At 44.6% G+C, this 20,297-nt stretch overlaps 1 protein-coding gene across 7 annotated transcripts in view; it reads left to right on the forward strand.

The window, feature by feature from the left end:
* fbxl17 (F-box and leucine-rich repeat protein 17) overlaps window positions 1-20,297 on the forward strand; it is a 200,551-nt gene that overhangs the window by 60,695 nt on the left and 119,559 nt on the right. For 6 of the 7 annotated variants that reach the window (XR_012956150.1, XR_012956151.1, XM_076099661.1 and 3 more), the window contains exons 7-8: window positions 4,808-4,915; window positions 15,884-16,014. Coding sequence is in view for 5 of the 7 variants with exons in the window: in XM_076099661.1 (XP_075955776.1) it covers window positions 4,808-4,915; window positions 15,884-16,014 (239 nt within the window). In the remaining 2 variants the exon portion in view is untranslated. Of the gene's footprint in view, window positions 1-4,807; window positions 4,916-15,883; window positions 16,015-16,536; window positions 18,227-20,297 lie in introns of those variants that run through there. The other variant, XM_076099664.1, reaches the window with a different exon arrangement.

Here is a 20,297-nt window from a genome sequence, read left to right on the forward strand (position 1 = left end):
AGAAAGAACGAACACAAATGAATGATGTGAGGGGAGGGTGTGCGGGTTGTTTTTGTTGGTGAGAATCGGACGGTTCCAAAGGAAGGGAGGGGCGTAAAACTTCAGAGAGAACTATCGAACAAGGTGGGTGGACGGCGATCTGCTTCGCTCTCCCTCCGTCTACGTCTGCTTCGCCCGAGTCAAACGAGTCGTATGATAGACGATATTGACAAGCTTAAATACCCTTATTGGATGAGATGTGGCCCCTGGGTGCTGCCCCAGCGTTTTGTAAGAACACACCCGCCAGACAAAAAAACCACACACTCGCATACAGCATTACCCCATTCTGCTACCACAGCACTCTCAACAATTACCTTCCAGCTCTTTAACACACACACACACACACACACACACACACACACAGGCTATCTTTATGACTGCAGCATTTCCACCATTCCAGCCCACTTTTCTTATTTTTTTTCCCCCTGCTTTCCTTACCTCCTTCACCCAGAGACCATTAAACCAGATCCCTTCTAAAAGGCTGTAAGGCCTCTCTTGGCGAGCCACTTCTTCTCCAAAGCCCTGCCATGTCTCTTTTTGTGTTTTTAAATCAAAGTCCATGAAAGGTTGAGGGAGAGGAGGGAGGGGGGAGCAAAGAGAAATTTGGGACGGGTTTTTTGGTGTTTGTGGGTTGGAGACAAATCTTGGTTACAAACTCATATGGCCTCACTGACACAGACACACACACACACACACACACACACACACACACACACAGACACACACACAAACTTAATCTGATACGGTACATGCCCTCCTGGCCTGTTCTGCTCTGGTGGAATTTTATTTTTTCTCTCCTCTGCCTCCCCTCTCACCTGCTGAGAGTTACTGTAGATGTGTAACCTGCTCGTCTGCTTTCGCACACAAGTGAATACACACACACACACACACACACACAACTGCACCTACACACTCTTGCAGCACAAACACCAGTATGAAAGACAGTCTGGGGGTGGCCTCTGCTGTGATTCGTTTGCTTCTTTCACAGACGGTTCTGATTTAAGGATCACGGCAGTGCGTAGCTTTTTGATTGTGCTGGTAGTCAACCCGAAAATGCTTTCCTTGATGGTTTTTTGGCAGAGGCCGTGATGGGGGGGGGGGGGGGGGGGGGGGGGGCTCTGGCCAGCACACTTCACCTGCCAGCTGCTCAGCTCAGACTGGTCCTTCTGGAGGCTAATTTATTTATTTTTTTCTTCCAAGTTTCATACTCAAAAATACAACTCCGCTGTACTCTTCCTCCCGTCTCCACCCGGCCCAGCAGATCAGGTTCCATATGCATCAGTGTCTCAGAGCGAGAGCGCTGACTCACCTTCAGTTAATCTTTCCTGACTGCAGGGAGTTGTGCGGTGGGTCCAAACCTGAGGCGTAGAATTCTAAGGTGCATCCCGTTATTGATTGCTCTGAAAAAAGTGTTCTGTACAAAGCTTGCAAGTACAGTGAGGCTACAACTGGCACACACTGCTGTGTCCAGGAGGAGCAGTTCTGTTTTGGGTGAGAAGTTTTATTACTTTGTGTAAAAGGCTTAAAGAACAGTTGGAAGGAGGAAGGATGCTGCTCAACTATGCACAGCTCCCTCGCAACCTGCTTTTCCCCCCGACATCTCCACCGCTGCTAAAAACAATAACTTCTACTGTGCAGAATGCCTTTGTGTACAGCCGTACCGGCAGCTCTGTGAGCGCACAGCTAAATGCTAACATGCTCACAGGGACAATGCCAGCATGCTAATGTGTAGCTGATATGTCTATATGTGCTCACCAGTTTATTTGCGCATTAGTGCCTTAAACTTGCATTCTCTCTAATGGCCATCAGGGGGCGACTCCTCTGTTTACAAAAAGAAGTCTGATTGTATAGAAGTCTATGAGAAAATGACTCTACTTCTCTCTTGATTTATTCCCTCAGTAAACATGAGTTTATGGTCTCAATCTCAAGTTTCAACTCTTCTTCAATACAGCATGATGTTCATTTATTAAATTAGAGCAGACGATAAAGCAGGGTATGCTTTAGGGCGGGGCTACCTTGTGATTGACAGGTTACTACCAGGGCGTTGTCTGATCGTTTTAACCCTGTGACAGTGTTTTATCAGTTCATGAAAGCTAATGGTAACATTTTGGGAGCCTTATTCAGCGTTCGGTTATACTCAGCTGTGCCACTTCTGGTTCCAATAAACAAATATGGCGACGGCCAAAATGCCAAGCTCAAGGCTTCCAAACCCTAGACCACGAACCAACGGGTGACGTCGAGGTGGCTACGTCCACTTCTTATATACAGTCTATGGTCTTTACCAAAGTGTAAGGCCGACCAACCAACACTGCCATCCATAAAGCTGGGCTTTGCTACAAAGTTAAAAGCATCAATGCCCACCTTTTGTTTGTCAATTCAAGTTGTGTTTTTCAGATAGAGACAGAAGACTAATACTTACCTAGAAACCTTTTAGACAGAATTACATACAGTAGATGGTACAACTATTCATTTACAGACCTCGTTCTCTAACAGCTTGTTCTTCGCTAAATTACACCCTAAAACGTATTCCCACTGCCTCACCTGTGACAGCAGGTGCCTCCGCAGTCAAACTCCTTTATGAACCATTTTGTGCTTTAAAAGCACTTTGTCTTCTTTCTGATAAGGTGAGAAACATTCCTTTGAGCTCCACCAGAGTTTATAGGAGGTGTTTTACCCAGATAAGCCATGCTGCATGTGACTTGGTAAAAGACGAATGGACACCTTGTTCTTTCCTTCTTGTGACTTCCCTTTCCCCTGGCTGTCTCTCTGGGTTTTCCATCTTCCTCTGCCTCGACTCAGTAACCTTTAAGGTAGACCTGAACGGGGGGAGGAAGCCAGTGAGAGAGAAAGAGAGGGAGAGAGTGAGGTGTATGAACAAGTATCGTAATCAGTAATGGAGCCAGGCTTACAAATAGTAGTGTAATCAGTGTTACCAGGTCACACGTCAAAATGGATCTATGAGCACACCAGTGCTCCGGCTGAACAGAAGTGAGGCCGGGAGAATGGCTTTGTGCTCCCGGCTGTCTGGTCACAGTGTGACGTCCACTAGCAGTGCGCATCTAAACCCTGCGAAACATTTCAACCCAAATGTGTCGCTCTAAAAGGGCTAAGCTAAAGCATAGCGCGACGACACAGAGGTGCACTCATCACCCGGAAACCAAAAAGTACACGGACTAGTACATCGGTCGTAAAGGAATGCTCGTCAGTGTAATTAATCATCTTTTGAAAGGGCAGTACAGTTGCTCACGAGGTTTGTAAACCGTCCTGCATTCTGACTAATAGTTCAGTCAGACTGTAAAGAATCCCTCCTTTTGCATCGGAAACAGAAGAAGCAATAAGGAAGCTGCAAAGCTTTCCGCTGCTGTTCCTTTCACTCGATTCTTATTGATCTGAAGAGTTGTTGATGACATCTCTAGAAGTTGATGGCAAGTTCACCAACAGATACGTAATGGCAAATTCAAGAGTTTCCTTCAGCTCTACGGAAGTGGTTTTTGTTTTTCCTTCGCCTTTTGTCACACTGTTAGTTCCAGGTCCTTTTCTATATGCCGTGTTTCTACTGCAGATGTAGGCGGGATTCTCAGCCGATCGGCTACCAGGTACTATCCACAGCTTCTGTTAATGGAAACAAGAAAATAACCGTTCTAATGTTTAATGAACTGAACAGAACTGGACTACTTGGTGGCAACGCGGCTTAAGTGTGTCTGAGAAAACAACAGATTATACCTAAATAGTGTCTGATTAATTTGAATTACCTTAATGGTGCATTGTAACTTACAGTATGCCTCCTTCTCAAGTCCTAGTCTTCTTGAGCCGTCTAGTATTTAAATGTTCATAATGTCTCTCTGCTCAGTTGTTCGTATTAAACATCAAAGTTCAGGCATTCTTTTCATTTACTTTTCAAAACATGTCAGAGTTAGATTTCAGTGCACTCTGACAGCCTTTTTCAAATACTTTTAATTTCATGAGGACAACTTTGTGTTTTGTACGCACCCATCACTAGTTGATATGCGTTTTGCATGTATTCAAATGTATTTTTTGTGAATTTCAGAAAGAAACATTGAAGACTTTGACAGGGATGTCTTGAAAAAGTGATTGTTTTGTCCTCTAACATTTGTTGACGTTTGTTTTTCTTCATTTTCCCGATTAATCACAGCTTACAGTCAATTCTCTCTCTTCTGTCTCTCTCTGCTTCGCATCTTGTTTTGTCAGTGATTGACGAAAAGTTTGAGGAAGTACAGAGGAAGCCTTCAGCGAGGACAAACAATCTCCCACATATTGTTGCAGTGTTGAGTGTAATGGGGGGGTGGTATTGATACACATATTGATGTGTACAGTGGGAGCTGGTGGAAATGTTCTGCTTCCCTATCGATCTCTGGTCTATTATGAGCTGTTAATGGACGGCTGGGTGAAGGCTGGCCAGCGTCCATCCATAATAGGCCGACGCCCATGCTGCTCTTTTCGCTGTTTTCTCCGGTATCCTCCTCTCGCTCCTCTTCTCCTTCAGTGATCCTCCTCTTCTCTGCTGTTCGTCAAATGCAAAACACACACACACACACACAAAACTTAAACCTTGATTCCCATATGTAAACCCTGTAAATGTAAATGAATGAAACATTCTTAACCTGTGTTTAGTGAATGAATTAAATCAAAGAAAAACACGATCCTCTTGAGGAATACCAGTCACAACTATTTTACCTGTGACGATAAAGAGGTTTCTCACCTGGGCGGCGCCTTTAAACCGTCCTCCCTCTGCTTTTCTATCCTCCAGGTCACCGATCGGTCCGTGCGAGCCGTCGCAGAGCATTGTCCTGAGCTGCAGTTCGTTGGCTTCATGGGATGCCCGGTGACCTCCCAGGGAGTCATCCATCTTACCGCGGTAAGTATCGCACGCTCGTGTTGTTCCCTGGGACCTTCGTCCGCGACCCATTACGAGAACTCAAATTGTGCGTTTGCTTCCGGTAAAAGTGAAGATAGCGCGGTTCCTCCAGCACAGACCACAGAAGTGCACTCTATCAGCTCTTTGAAGTCATCACTTGTCTCAGTAAATGTCAGCTGAAGTTCCGTAGCGTGACGACGACTTTAGTCTGATCCCGTTGCCGTGGGCCAGCGTTCCAGGTCGCCGCCGGCCCTGCAGTGTCTCCAGGAGGGGGGGGGGGGGATTAACTTTTGGAGAGTAAACTCAGGACCTCGCTGTGTGCTTTATCTCAGACTCAGTTTTGAAGTTATTTGGTGTTAACTTTAAAATCTCATGAAAGCCTAATGAGATGAATCCTAATAATACGCTGCTGCTGCGACTACACCCCGCTGTTTGGATATTACCATGCTAATGAGCAGGGCTCGGCAGTTTTAAGTCGTTCCGTGCCACATAAACATGGACACACATGCACTCACCCGGTGATTGCTGGGATTGAATTCACCAGTAAGCACCGCACTTCTCTTCTCGTTTCCCAAACTAACATCCGTGTGGGAAGTGTGTGTGTGTGTGTCCACCTGTGTGTGACTGTGCGTGGTATGTCCGCACCTGTGTGTGCTTGTGTAATACAATTCGATTTGTGTTTGATGAACTCGGGTGTACACGTGAGTGTGAACGTACCCTTGTGGGCTGCGTGCATCCATTCCTCCTCAAATGCAATTACAGTTGTGTTAATAGGACTGAGACACCCGATGCCCCGCTGCATTATTAGATTAAACAGCAGATTAATTTGTGCTCATGGGTTTGGCCCCCTATCATCTCTGCAGCCTCCACTGACCTTGGCCAGTGTGTTGTAGACAGACAGTAATGAAGCCAGCCAGTCATAACAGCATTAGCATACCTGGAGGTGGACGCATACACATCGGCCCACACGCACACGTCTAGCACACCTCATTATTATTTATTACAGTATTAACCAAGGTGAAGTTTTAGGAGTTCAGATGAGCAAGTTAATAAATCTGATCATATTTAAACATATATTTTTAAAACGCCAGTTTTAAATTCATCTGAAAAATAACTTTTTTATGTTTTGCTTTGCTTTCGTTTTTTTATTTTAATAAATTGTGGGTTTGAGTTGACCCAGATGAGATATCAGGGACAGTTAAAGGGACAGTTCCCCCCCCAAAATCAAAAAGGCATCTTACCGTACCGTTTTGGTGTGAGAGGCAAGTTTTTGAGATATTAGCCTTAGAGATGTCTAACTTCTGTCCAATATTACTGAACTGATGATTGGACTATAATTGTCACTCGGCTTGTGGTGCTGAAAGTGCCAAAAAATAACAACTCAACAGCAAAGTCCTTTCAGTCATCTGAAATCTACTGTCCCTTTAAGCTTTAGCTGACACTGTCACAGCAGTCTTAATAAAATGATATTGTCGAGCATTGATTTTAGTAGTGCAGTACTACACAAACCATATGTATTACTACCTAAATAATAAACATATGATTGAATTTACACATATACGACAAAGTCAGTAAAAACATTTCATGAAGATGTTACGACGGAGCTGCAGTATTGAATTGCATTCGATTGTGCAGGTGTACCTAATAAAGTGGCCACTGAGTGTGTTTTTAATACCTCCTCATTGAGCAATAGACAACGAAAGAAAATGCATTGCAGGAATCAGATAGTTTGGTCACCATTGCGTAGTTCATTTTCCAACTGTAGAGTTTCCCTTTTAGTAAATATCCTGTTTCACCCCTCGACCCACCCTGAATCTCACCCCTCACACCTGTAACAGCACCCAACAGTGACATCACAGTGTACTGACGCACCTCTTGGTACACTTCTACGTCACTGCAGCGAGGCGAGAAGTTAAACCACCTGAGGTCAGCAAAGGCAAGATTCGGGTTACTCTTTAATTAAAGGACAGAAAAACAAAGAATGTTATGTGTTTATGTAAATAGATCCTATAGGGCAATACATTCTTATTGGATTTTCTAGACTCTCAAATCAGTCTCAAAAATCAAGCTGACTACCCCTCATTACACAGAGTAAACATCTTCAGAAAGGCTTCAGCTGAAAGGGTGATAACTGTAAGCCAGATCCAATCAACCACTTAAACTTTCCTCAGAAAATACTTTTTAAACTTCCTGGCATACCATGAATCCCGATGAGTCAGAAATGTTTCAAAGTGCAGACTTTAACCACGTTTATTTTTGCCTGCACACATTGATCTCTTTGTTTCTGTCATCTCAGTCCCCCTCTGTCTCTGTGCCCCCTTCTCTCCGTCCCTCTATAATCTCTGACAGTAATTATCTCGTTTAGCAGTTGATTCCTCCTCTCATTCGCTCCCACTTGGTCCCATCCTGTGTCGATTGAAAATCATATTCTCGCGTTTAGAATCGTTGCATTTCTGATGACTCCGTGGACCCGCATGCGATTCCAGGACCGCAGCGCTCCTCTTGTTCGATTATCACACTCTCCCTCCCACTTGATTTCTCTCTCTCTCTTTCTTTCTCTCTCTCGCTCTCTTTCTCTCTCTCTCTCTCTCTCTCTCTCTCTCTCTCTAATATTCTGATATTGCTATTCAGCTACCACCAGAAAAAAAGGGGAGAAAATCCATTACTTTTATTAACTTCTCTCATATGACACTCATTTCAGATTGATATTCTTTTTTTTATACCGACTTCTCACAAATTAGGGTTTGAGGAAATCGATTGAAATTGTATTTTCTTAATCACGTGAGCCGATGGTTGGAAATGGTTGAGTTCGATGCACGTGGTCTGCGGAGTAGCTGTAACGCTGCGACATGTGTGCCCCTCTAGTGGAGCCGCGCGGCTCCTCTGTGACGGGCAACGCCGCTCAATATGTGTAGCCAGGTGGCGTTTGATAAATCATCGTCTCGTTAGCGGCTAAAAGGGAACAATCGAGATTCCTGCGCGCTGAGAGAGTAAAGCCCTGCTAATCGAAAACAGGCTCTCCTTCCTGGTCGGGAATCAAACATTACTCACGACATCAAAACAAAAACACGCGGCTGATGTGGTCTGTTGTGTTGCCGTACCTCTGTCAACATTTCCTTTTTTTAAATTTTACGGTGGGTGTTGAGATTGAAGCTCAAAGCCGGCTCTAAGCTCTTGACATTAATAATCGTTTTATTGATGAGGCTTGTCACATCACAAGGCCGTCGTCTGGGATACAAACCATCTCGAGGTGGGTGTCCCAGAGCTTTTCGGGGATTCCTCGCTCCCCCTCAGCAGCTAGCTTGAGGACCTGTATGAGATGAGTCCCTCTACTAATTCAGTTTCAGGGGGTTTTCCAGCCTCAGACATTGAAAGCGCTATAGATGTGCGTATCTTTGTGTGGATAACATGCTGTATTTTGTGTGCTCTCCCTCTGCTTCTCAAGCCGCCTCGGCCACACCAGCAGAGTCATTATCCTTCTCTCTGAGCGGTGTCGTTACCTGTTCACGTCTACTTCTCTGTCCAGTCTCGTTCTGCTTTTGGTCAGTGTCGCTCTGCATTTCTCTCTCTTTTACTCTTGTGGTTCCTGTGTTTCTCTCACACACACACGCGCTCGCTCTCCCACCGTCCTTCCATCTTCCCGTCAAGCGGCGCTCTTTTCTTCTGGTAGTGATTAAGTCCAAGGTCGGCTCTATCAGAGAGCCAGTGTTTGAGAGCAGCGCTGGGTGCCAGAGAGCCTTCATTCCCCGAGCCTTAGATGTCCCACTGATGGCTTCCCTTTGCTCGTCATGCCTACCCACAATGCCCCTCCTCATACATCAGCCTATCACTGCCCTGTGGGCCTCAAAATGCCTTTGTGTGTGTGTGTGTGTGTATGTGAAATGTCTCACCCTCGGGATAGAGAGAGAGTGAGGAGAGGCCAACGACATAACAAATGGAGAGACTGTTGAAGAATGTGTCAGAGATGAAACGAGGTATATTTGGAGACGGTAATAGCTGCGTGTTGTCTCTCTGATGTGCAGAACTTGGAGGTTTCTGGACTTAATTTGGGGTCTTGTAGATTAATTCAGCCGTGCCGCTCCAGTGCTTTTGTTGTTCTTCCCCAGGAAAAAAAGAAAAAGTTAGGCCCTTTTGATAAATGCTCTCCAAATTTGACAGAATTGGACCACGGGGCAATACCTCATTCTCTCCGTGTGTTTATGAGCAAATAAAACAGTCTGGATTTTGACAGGGAAGCTATTTAATTTCATAACCAGAGTCATATGTTCTGTCCATCCCGGTGGCTCAGTGGAGCCGCATGTACTCGCTACATCCTGAGTTCCGATTTGGCTCGCCATCCTATTTTTTTTTAAACGAAAAAAAAAAAAAAAAAAAAAAGATATATATATATATATATATAATTGCCATGACCACATGACCAAAGGTTTAGAAAGAGGTTTTAAAGTGGTTCAACACAAACAAAGGTGAAGATACAGGTCTGTCACCTTCACACCCTCCACTCCACCACTCCCTCCCCATGTAGGATGAGTGGTGTCTGGCTTTACTGCAGTCTGCCGGCCCCTTATCTCCCCCCTCTGACTGGAGCACAGAAAATACATAATCACAGTGCCCTGTGTCAAACTGATAACCCCCAACACGAACCAGGGAAGTACGTACATGTGTGTGTGTGTGTTTACGTCTATGTGTACCTTTTTGCGATGCACAAACGTGTGTGTGTGTGTGTGACTGTGTACTTGCACGTGTGTGTTGTGTCTCAGGGGGCGGTGGAGAGGATAAAGGGGAAATGAAGGAGCAGAGGGATTTGGAGGAAGAAAGGTAATGGGGTTGTGGGGGTCGCAGAATGAGTCGAAATTGTAATAATAATTTTTCTTCACCGCTGTACGGAGGAGATTGGGGGATTTATGAATATAATGAGCAGAGAAGGGCCTAAGGATGATGTGTGTCTTTTGCAAAAGTAATTGAGGAATAATTCATTTGGCTCTGAGACATTTAACCCAGAGACAGACGGAGATAGAGAGGTTTTTGACCTCTGGAGGGGGGGAGGGGGGGGATATCATGTCTCATTATTGGCCCAACTAGTGTCACTGTACTGTGACTGTCATCCAGTGCTGTCGCACTGACTCGCACTTTGGCGTGTGTGTGTGCGTGTGTGTGTGTGTGTGTGTGTGCGTGTGCGTGTGCGTGCCTATGTGGTCATTTGGCTTAGAGCGCCGAAGAGAAACCAACGCTCTCTATCTCCTCGAGCCTTTCCTCGCCGCCGAGTTTGTTATCAACACCAACACATGCAGGATTAGAGACTGTAAGGGAGGAAGAGAGCGAGAGAGATAGAGGAAGGAGGTAGGAGAGGGGGCAAATAAGTGATAGACAGTAGATGGGCACGAGACAGATGAATACAGAAGTTAACCACACACACACAAGGACACACACACACACACACACACACACACACACACACACTCAGGGATCAGCTCATCGGTCCGTGACTGATGCAGACAATGTATTTCTGATACCAGACCCGTGGCCTTTCCAGCTTTTGCCTCAGTCCTATTTCAAATATTCATATCAATCTGTCTGCACAGGCCTCTATGTATTTATATGTCTGCATGTTTTTTTTCCCTGAGTGTTCGTCTGGAGGGAGGGGGCAGCGTGTGATTTAGGCCTGCCGCAGAGGGATTGTCTCGACACAGCTTTCTCCTGTCTGACTGAACTGTCTGGGATGCTCCGATATGGAAGAAGACAAACAAACAAAAGCAAAAACAAAGCGTATATGCATGAGTGCGCGCTTGTATTCACCTAATGACACCGCTGCCATTCGTCCCACCTTTCTCCCTCCCTCCCTCCCCCGCCTCACCCCGTCTCACGCGGCCTCCAACACATGCGGACAGCCGAGCAAAATGTGTCGGGGCCCACAATGCCACCTCGGCAACACCCCTGTGACTTCTTCGCTCAGGACTTTGAATGTCGCTTCAAAGTGACTGTCTAAACTTCCACCTGCATTGTTCGGCGGATTTCAGCTTGTGTCTACTCATCTCTGCCCGTCTGAGAATGGAGAGTTTCCACCGTTACGCCTGTTAAGTTTTACTGAAAAGCTTCTTTTTTTTAACCTCCATTTTTCACAGGCCGTGCATGTGTTGTTTTTTTTTGGGGCAGATCTATATGCATTTCCCACAGCAGGACATGTATTCTTCATTGACTAAACTCCGGTTATACATTCGACTACAGCAATGAAATAGCAGCTCATACTTTCCGAACCCCAAACATGTTGGCTATTTATGACGGAAACAACGCTCGCTCTGTTTAAATGTCATCGAGCTGCTTGTCAGCCGGGACACTGAGTTTGATGGACGGCAACAGCCGTGAACTCCTGCTGCTTGGTGCCGGCGTTCAAACCATGACATCATATCCTCTGCATGGGGTCCACCAGGCCTCCACTTCCTGCCTGGCATCACGATGCCTGACGTTGTGTAAATAAATTAAGTAACAGCACAGGTAGTCATAGCTCTGCAGTCAGAGGTATACACACACACCCACACACACACACACACACATACTCACCCACTGTTTGCCAGACTGTGACATACACTAATGTAATAAAGTGTCTAATCAACCTCTCCAAATATTGAACTCCAGCCTATGCTTGGCTGGAAGATAGCGCGCCTTTGAAACCTTCCGCTCATTTTTCTTTCATTTAAAGCGGTGTTCTGAGTTTGACCTCTGACTCCGGCTCTCGCTTTGTCGTGTTGGAGAGAGGCTTCTGATTGAAGCAGGTGGGAGCCCACAGACCTCCTCCTCTCATGTGGACTGAATTAAAACAACCTCTTTAATACTGAAGTGTGGCGACGGCTGTTTGCTCCTCCGGCGCTGGTACAATCTGAAGTGATTGCTTTTCTCCCGTAAAGGTGTGATGTGTTCCGTCTGTGAACTGAGATTCATATCCAACGTTGTGATTCTGGGATTTTCAATTTTCTGCTCTGTATATAATTATTATTATTAATTCTTTTGGCACAATTGAACAATTTAATTAAAAACTCGAAGGTTGACTTTTAAGAAATTAAAAAAAATACATTTTAGGACCGGTTAATTGATTCAGTGATGGTTTTAAACTTCACTGCTTTCATTTTTCATGTTAAATTTCACAGCCGAAAAATACTTCTGTTAGTAGAATAGTCATTGGTATTTTGATTATTGTATTTGGCTTCCAGAATCCATAATTTAGCTTGAGTAAAAGTAGTGCTGGGCGATGGTACCAAAACGGTTTATCATATTGTCCTTTCATACCTCGATAACAATATATATCACAATATAGCAGTTTTCTGGTAATTCAGTGAATACATAATTTCCATGAAATAAATACATGTTTTTTTATACTCTTGTGTGAATGAAATACTCGACAAATGAAAAGTGCTTGTGCAAAATAATCAGATTTAGTATAATTTAGTATTTGCTTGCTTTTATCAATATAGATGATGTAATTGTGTGTCACGGTATCTCGACATTTGAACGATACGATTCCATTGAAAAACTATAATTTATATCATATTGTCATATTGAATAAGTGCTTTAGGTGGTATCACTAGTATTAGCAAAAAAATGTACTGAAAATATCAAAAGTACGGAGTGTAATAGTATTCAAATACAAGATTATTATTATTGTTATTATTATTTGTTATTATTATTTGTTATTATTTGTTTTTAAATGTTTTATCTGGTCGAGGTACTTCTAAATATGCTCTTATGACAGTATTTGTACATATTTATTAATCAATCATATCTTTTTCTAGAAAATCTCAATTTGAAAAGTGAGTTAAAATAAATGCAGTGGAGTAAAAAGTCAAATATTTCTGCGTGGCGTGTTGTGGAGTCTGGGTTCACATTAGCATAAAACGGAAACACTCAAGTACACGTAAAGTGCGTGTGCGTTGGCATATTCATATAATCAGCCTTCAGTTCTGCGTCTTGCACGTGCGTCGGCGGGGATGACACGCTGGCCTCAGAGCAGCTGGATTCTGCAGGTTTCAGTGTTTTTATGAACAGCATGAATAATTATCCAGGTGTAGCTGCCAACTCAGAGGAGACGGGACAGATTCTGCCTGGTTACAGACCTCAGCCAACGAGGAGAAAAACCTGCCGAACCCCTCACCAAATCCCCTGCTCTCTCTCTGCTGTTGCTCTCTTTTCCTCGCTCACTCGCTCTCCTCACTCTTTCACTTCTTCTCTGTTCCCGTCTCCCTTTTTTCCCTCCCTGTGCTTCGTCGGCACTCCCTTCTCCCCCAATTTCTCTCCATTTTCCACTTTCTCGTCCGCGCCTGTTTATTCTTGTTTCACAGAAAGAAATCTGCATCATGAGTGGAAATGATTAAAGACGATTGGAAGCATTAAAACCCTTCACCTATGAGTCAAATTATGATAATCTGTCAGCTCTGAGAAAACAAACACTGGTACCGCGGCTCGTCACATTCTGGAGGTGTGACTAATTACTGAGAGCCTGTCTTTTTGTGACACTTCTCATTTTCGGGATTTGGAGGGGTATTTTTCTTTCGGCAGACGTCTTCTAAACTATTATTTTCTCTTCAGTGTTCTTTTTTTTAGTTTTTCCTCCCACAGATGGATTAACAAAGTTACAGTCTCAGCCGTGACTCTGCCTCTTCCCTTTCAAGCAGACATCTGCTAAATGTTTTTTTTTCTTCAACCTAGCTACACTCTCAGCCAATGAAAACTCACACAGGTTGGCCTGGTTTCTCATTGGTTATCCACATCAATGGGACGGTTTCTATTGGTTGTGGCAGAAATTCTGCTACAGCAGACCTAAGCAGTTTTGAGGATTTGGAGAACAAATACTACTTTTGATGTCGAGGCTTTTAAAATGTACTCCAGGCTGAATAACCATAAATACTGTGTGTGTGTGTGTGTGTGTGTGTGTGTGTGTGTGTGTGTGTGTGTGTGTGTGTGTGTGTGTGTGTGTGTGTGTGTGTGTGTGTGTGTGTGTGTGTGTGTGTGTGTGTGTGTGTGTGTGTGTGTGTGTGTGTGTGCGCGCGCGCGTGTGTTTGTGTTTGTTTTGACAGCGTAGATGTGAGTGGATGTCTGTTGCTACGAATGTCAGTGGTAGTGGTCACTTAGCCCGCTTTCAGGTTTGATTTTTGCAGAGCCTTTGTTGAACAATGCCACCACACACACACACACACACACACACCATCCTAATTCCCCATGAATAATTTTGCACTTCGATCCTAGACTGGCCACAGGGGCAAATGACAGTTTGTGTGTGTGTGTGCGTGTGTATAAACGTGTGTCTTTACACGTGCGTGTGCATCTGCTTGTGCACGTTCCTGTCTATGTTAATTCACACAGATGAGGGTTTTCCCCTCCTCATTAAATACCATCGTTCATCATGTCAGTTTAGCTGTCCCCGACGACCACGGCTGCATTCTTGACCCCGTCTTTGCACACGCGTGAGCCGTTTGAATGTTTGTTTCATTCCTATATGTAAGTCGTGTCTTCAGAGTATGGGGGCGCATTTGCCACGAACCAAATCTGCTTCATGTTTATTTTATTCCCAAGAAGAACTTTTATCACAAGAGGTGTGGATCCAAGTCAAAGAGTGACAAAAAACAAAAAGCCACAAGCTACATATGAAGACAGAGAAAGAGAGCAGCTAGACACGGGTAAAGGTTTCCAAAGCCTTTTATTTATATCCTTTTTTTTTTTTACAACCTCAGCACAGTGCAGCATCACACACACACACACTCACCGCTGTTTGTTTTGCAGTCGTGTGTGTTTTGACTCTCGGTACGTGGGGAGGGACAGGGAGGAGTGTTTACATGTGTGCTTACTTAACACCCAGTGAGCCTCAGCCCTTATCCCCCCCCCCACCCTCATGCTGGTAGGTATATGTCACGCCTATGGAGCCGACAACAGTGCTCGGTGATCTTAACAGCAACTGTAAGCTTGTTTTCTCTTTAGCCTTGGCCCTGACATTTACCTCCCTGCCTCCCTTTGCGGCTGGCCGGAATATCATACCTCTATTATCTCGCATCCCCGGTGTGTGTGTGTATGTGTGTGTGTGCATGTGTGAGCGTATATGTGTGCATGCACCTGTGCCTTAAATAGCTCCGAGTATGTATCAGAGAAAACACACCTGTGCTGCGACTTGAAAAAGCCACAAAAGTGGGTGATTTTCTTGGCGTGCGGGAGCGCTTGTGCGTGCGTCGGTGTGGGTTTCTAAGAGTGCTTCAGGAAGTAGAGATTTTCACCGGAGGATTAATCTAAACCCCCTCGTATGAAGTATTCAGATTGGAAAGAGGGATTATTGGAAGTCGGAGAGATGAAAGGAAGAGGGGGGAAAGTGAATGCTCATATTGGCTCATAACCCCTCACACCAGGCACGCAGGCACAGAATGATAAACAGTAACAGCAAGATGCTTTCTGCCGTTTATCTGCCTTGTTAGGTTTCATTCTGCATTCATGCTGTTGTTTTTTCAGTACATGTGGCGCTAAACAAGTTTACTCAGCGTATAGAGAGATTTATTCCACTCTCCTTACGTCAAAAGCTTCCATTTATTTCAGCAGACGTGTATATACTGTACATGCCTTCACTAAATATTACTCTTCCTGTAGCTTTGTGACACATCAGCTGCTGGTTCCTCCATGAGCAGACGGGACTTTGTGTTTCCCGCATACCTGCTTGTGTAAAAGAGATAAAGCGTGAGTGCTGGATTGTTAAAGTCCAGCTGAAATGAAATTGCATTCCTGAGCGCACACGTCTGATCTGTAAATCGCTTATGTGTTTTCCTCAGAAACCAAAAGGGAGAAAATGTATCTTTGATATTCTTTTAGTTTTCTGATGGTGCCGCCTAGTTTTGCATTAAATCGACGGAATACCGCTCTTCTATATTAATAAAAACTATTGTAATCAACAAAACGCTTATTTTTGACTGTCAAACATGTCTGTGTGTGTGTTGCCTCCTGTAGCTGCGGAACCTGAACGTCCTGGACCTGCGGCACATCTCGGAGCTCAACAATGAGACGGTGATGGAGGTGGTGAGGAAATGTCGCAACCTCAGCTCCCTCAACCTCTGCCTCAACTGGAGCATCAACGACAGGTATGTCGAGTTATAGACCAGTACTGTACAGCGCCGAGCCTCCTCCTCGGACAGCCAGGTGTTCAACAAGAGCCGTAGTTAGAAAAACAAGACAAATGCAAAAAAAGGAAAAACTGTAACAGTTGGTATACATTCTAATTTGTATAATCCAACAGTGGTATTATGATAAATCCAGACACTAATGTGTTTGCCAATACTTAAAGTGAATCAACTAAAAGAAGACCAGTGGGTCGTGGGGCCCTAATGGCTCTTTAGGGTCTTAGTTAGCGAAGAAGTCTTTCATTGATTAGTCATGTTTTTATTATCTTTTCATTTGGGAGCTGTTATTGATTAATGAGCAGTAGGCCTAATAGTTGCTTCTCTGGCATCACAATAATATTCACAAATAGGCCTTGGCCTTTAGTAAGCATGAGATTGTGAGTTTTCCACCACTAGCCGCACCATGGAGCAGTGTTTACTTTAGTTTGTGTAATGCACACGCGTGTTGGTGACACGCTGCACATTCCTGCTGCTGGCTTCCAGCTGTTTGACCGATGAACAGTCGGTGGCGGTGACACCCCGAGAAACGTACCAATGAAGGCGCAGAAGAAGAAGAAGACTGCTGTCTGATCTAAACGTGGATGTAAACAATGGAGCCGTCAATATATTATAGAAATTGGCTTTGCAAATGGGTCACGAGGAAGGAAATGCATTCAGCATTGTTAGGCCTCAAGGAGGAATGTTTTGGTGAGAGTATGAACTCCACAGGGCCCCTTTAATCTGTGGAGGGACAATGGAGAAACAGTTTGAATGATTTTTCAATAAAATCAACTCATTTATTCGTCGATAAAGGATTTCAACAGCTCTCCACACAAAGCACTCTCACGGCCGCACTCCGCAAACAGCATTTCGGAGCTGAACCATATTTGAGACGATTATGCACAAGCTTGTTTGGCACATCTGCCTTTCTATCTCGAGGCCACATGGATGTTTTCAGTAATGACATTTACAGAAGGACACATGTTGGTTTGTGGTGCACACATTCAACAGCATGGCGTGCTTAGAAAAACAGCTACAGTACACTCCTTACGCACGCAGTCACGCTTCTGCAGAGGGAAGGATGGATACAAGAATTTCAACAACAAGTTGAAAGGACAACAATAACTTTATTTTTTTTATTCTGGTCATCTTCCTTGCTGCTCCCACTTGGTTCTTTTCTTTCCCTCTTTCTCTCTCAAACGGGATGCAAGGAGAGTAAAGCATCTCCTCTTTTATTTATTATCTTGTGTTTTATTCATACCTTTCTATTTAATCTATTGATTTACAGCGAAGGCTGTGGCTCCTCTGCTGACTGTACTCCCACTCTTGGCTTAAGAGTGTGAACACAATATTGAATTTACCATGGTGCATAGCAACAAAGGATGCATGTGTGCGTGTGTGTGTGTGTGTGTGTTGGTGTGTGTGCACGTGTGAAATTATTCCTGCAATATTGAGCTAAGCGCAGACATGCGGTGGGAAGGTTATGGTAATACCTTACCTCCTACTGCCTCCTTTCAATCAAAATAATAAAAAAAAAACATGGAGTTTGGTGGAATCCTCACAGGAGCACATGGTGTTATCAACTTCATCCCTTTATCACACTCATGCACATACAGCACACACACACACGCATGTACACGCACAGCCTCGATTGATTCAAGGCTGCATTGATTCCATAATGATATTTGCTGCATTGGTTCAGGGGCTGAAGGTGTGTGTGTCTGGATCACCTCTGGGAATATTGGAATTGAAAAGTGTGTGTGTGTGTGTGTGTGTGTTTGTGTGTGTGTGTTTGTGCGTGTGCGTGCGTGCGTGCGTTGCGTACGTGTGGGGGGGGGGGAGGCAGCCTGTGTGGGAGATAAAGCTATAGGATGTTGTGTGTGCGTAGCGGCACACGGTTGGTGAGTTGCTGGATGAGGTGCACAGTTGTAGCTGGAGAGTCCTACATGCTCGCTGCTCTGATGCTGCTGCACTGCTCAACCCCCCCCCCCCCCCCAGAGGAGGAGTACTGCAGGGCCATTTCCTTTTTGTCCTACCTCCTGAACCTGCAGACCTCTGTGTGTGTGTGTGTGTATTATGTAGCCTACATGCTGTCTGCTTCTCAAGGACTCGGAGCAAATAAATAAAAGCCTTCAGTTGTAAGCCGCTTTATCGTTACACTTTACAGTCACACAGCTCTGAGCGGCCGGGAGGAGAGGAGAAAGAGGGGGGGGGGGGGGGGGGGGCGGCGGAAGCTGGCTTTGGTGGTCGAGCACAAACCTCCCCTCAACGGAGCCGTTTTATCACAACCCGATGGATTGAGTGAGAGAGGAGGGGGGGGGCATTTAAAGAGTGAATTTAACCAAACTGATTAAAAGAACGTCACGCACCGAGAGCTCCATGTTGATGATGGGAAAAATACAGAGCCTGGTTTAGAGAGGTGATATTTTAACACCGGTTCAGGTGTGTGTTAGGGTTGTGACTGTATCAGGGCTCTCATCTACCGTTTTTCACCATCCGAAAAACAACCTAAGCTACCCTGAAATAAATCTGGACCGTCCCGAATGTAAAATCATTGTTTTTCTACATTATCATTTGTTAAAATCATTCATAGTGACCTTTAACATAAAGAAAACATCAAAAGTAATTCCTTTTTTTATTTTATTTTGAAAAGTAATTTTATTGCTTTACTTATAATTAGCATGTTTGTTTTGGTTTTTACATAAAAAATGCAGCTAAATTAAATCAAAATTAAATATATATTCTTTTATATTGAAAAGTTATATTTGATAAAAAGAAACAACAACAAGATTTTGCATAAAGCCTCCAAAAAGCTAGAAGCGGCCCTGCCAGCTGGTGCGAGAGGAAGAACAGGAGATTGAGAGATCTTGTTGCAGCCTTATTACCCAGAGTGCATGCAGAGGAGTAAGGAAGTAAATACATGGTTTACATTTGTATCATTTACTCCTCATAGTTAACATTTACTCACTGTAAATGGAAACGTCGGCTGCTGACTGGTTAGCTAGCGTTAACCGTCAAAACGTCTAACGATGCTTAACTGGTAACGTTAACGTTAATAGTAGCAAGCTTTTCTCATTGACTTGGGTTGAATTCCCCGTCGCCGCTGCGCCCGTCAGCGGCCGGTCATCTCCGTTCATTGAAGTGCAGCAGGCTATTTTTCTTTCAACTCTCGTCCCAGATTCGTCAAAAATGTGGTTTCTTTCTCCCCCGGTCCTTTATGTTCCGGCCTTTGGACAACAGGACGTCCTGAAGCTCAAACCCTGAACAGCATGCCTGCATTTTTTGTGTTGTTTTTAGCTGTTTCTTGCATATTTATTTGCTACTCCAATAGTTAGACAATAATAAGGACCATGATCCGATAAGAACTGCTTGAATCTAAATAATAGCTTTCAACTTACGTAAACACACCCACCAATATCAACACGGACTCAGACTCGTCTGACTAGTGGCTGTTTAAATAGTGCGATTTGATCGATGATGGTTTTCTGCTATAGACGGACTGTCGCTGTATATCTGCAGAGAGGCTGAAACGGTTCATTTGGCTCAAGGTTCAAAGATACAAAGGTCAACGTGGTCACTGCTTTTGGGGAAGTCAGCACGCACACACACACACGCACACGCACACACACTTGTTGTCACAGTAAAGACTCAACCCTCCCTCACATTAGCTCTGGGAGGGCACAGCGGGGTCAGCTTTGGTGAGCGTGTTTCAAACTGATGACAGTGTGCTGTGAACAGGAAAACAGGCCGAGGAAATGACCCCTTATTTCCAGGATCAATTTGTCCCCCTACAAGGGGCAATTTGAGAGATGGGGCTCTGTAGGCGGTAAAGCACTTCAGTCATTATTTTCGTCCCTTCTCTCTTTTTTCGGTCTTGTCATCTCTCATCTTTAAGGAAAATAAAGAAATAAGCACCGCGTCCCCTCGCTCCCCTTATCTCTCCCAGTAATGGCCGAAAAACGGCGTCTCAGTTTAGGAAAGGCAGAAATGATGACCAAATATGGTCTTCCCATCGCCGCAGCCCAGACGGGCAGATTGCGACAGTTGGACGCCTATTTTTTTTTTTTGTTCACCGCCATTTTCTCGGGGAGACGAGATGTGCTGTGCTGCAGGTGGCCCGCGCTGGCCCTGTTATTTCTCCGTATCCTCATCCGGCGATGATAGCAGGCGGATGTGGGATAGTGTTTTTTAAATGTCACCCCGTTTGAAAATGGGGAGCGAGTCATGATCAAAGTGGAATGGCAGAGCAAATGGCGGCGCTCACT

This window comes from Anarhichas minor, unplaced genomic scaffold (genome assembly GCF_050575085.1).
Source record: "Anarhichas minor isolate MPS153535 unplaced genomic scaffold, ASM5057508v1 ptg000025l, whole genome shotgun sequence".
Classification (NCBI taxonomy): Eukaryota; Metazoa; Chordata; class Actinopteri; order Perciformes; family Anarhichadidae; genus Anarhichas; species Anarhichas minor.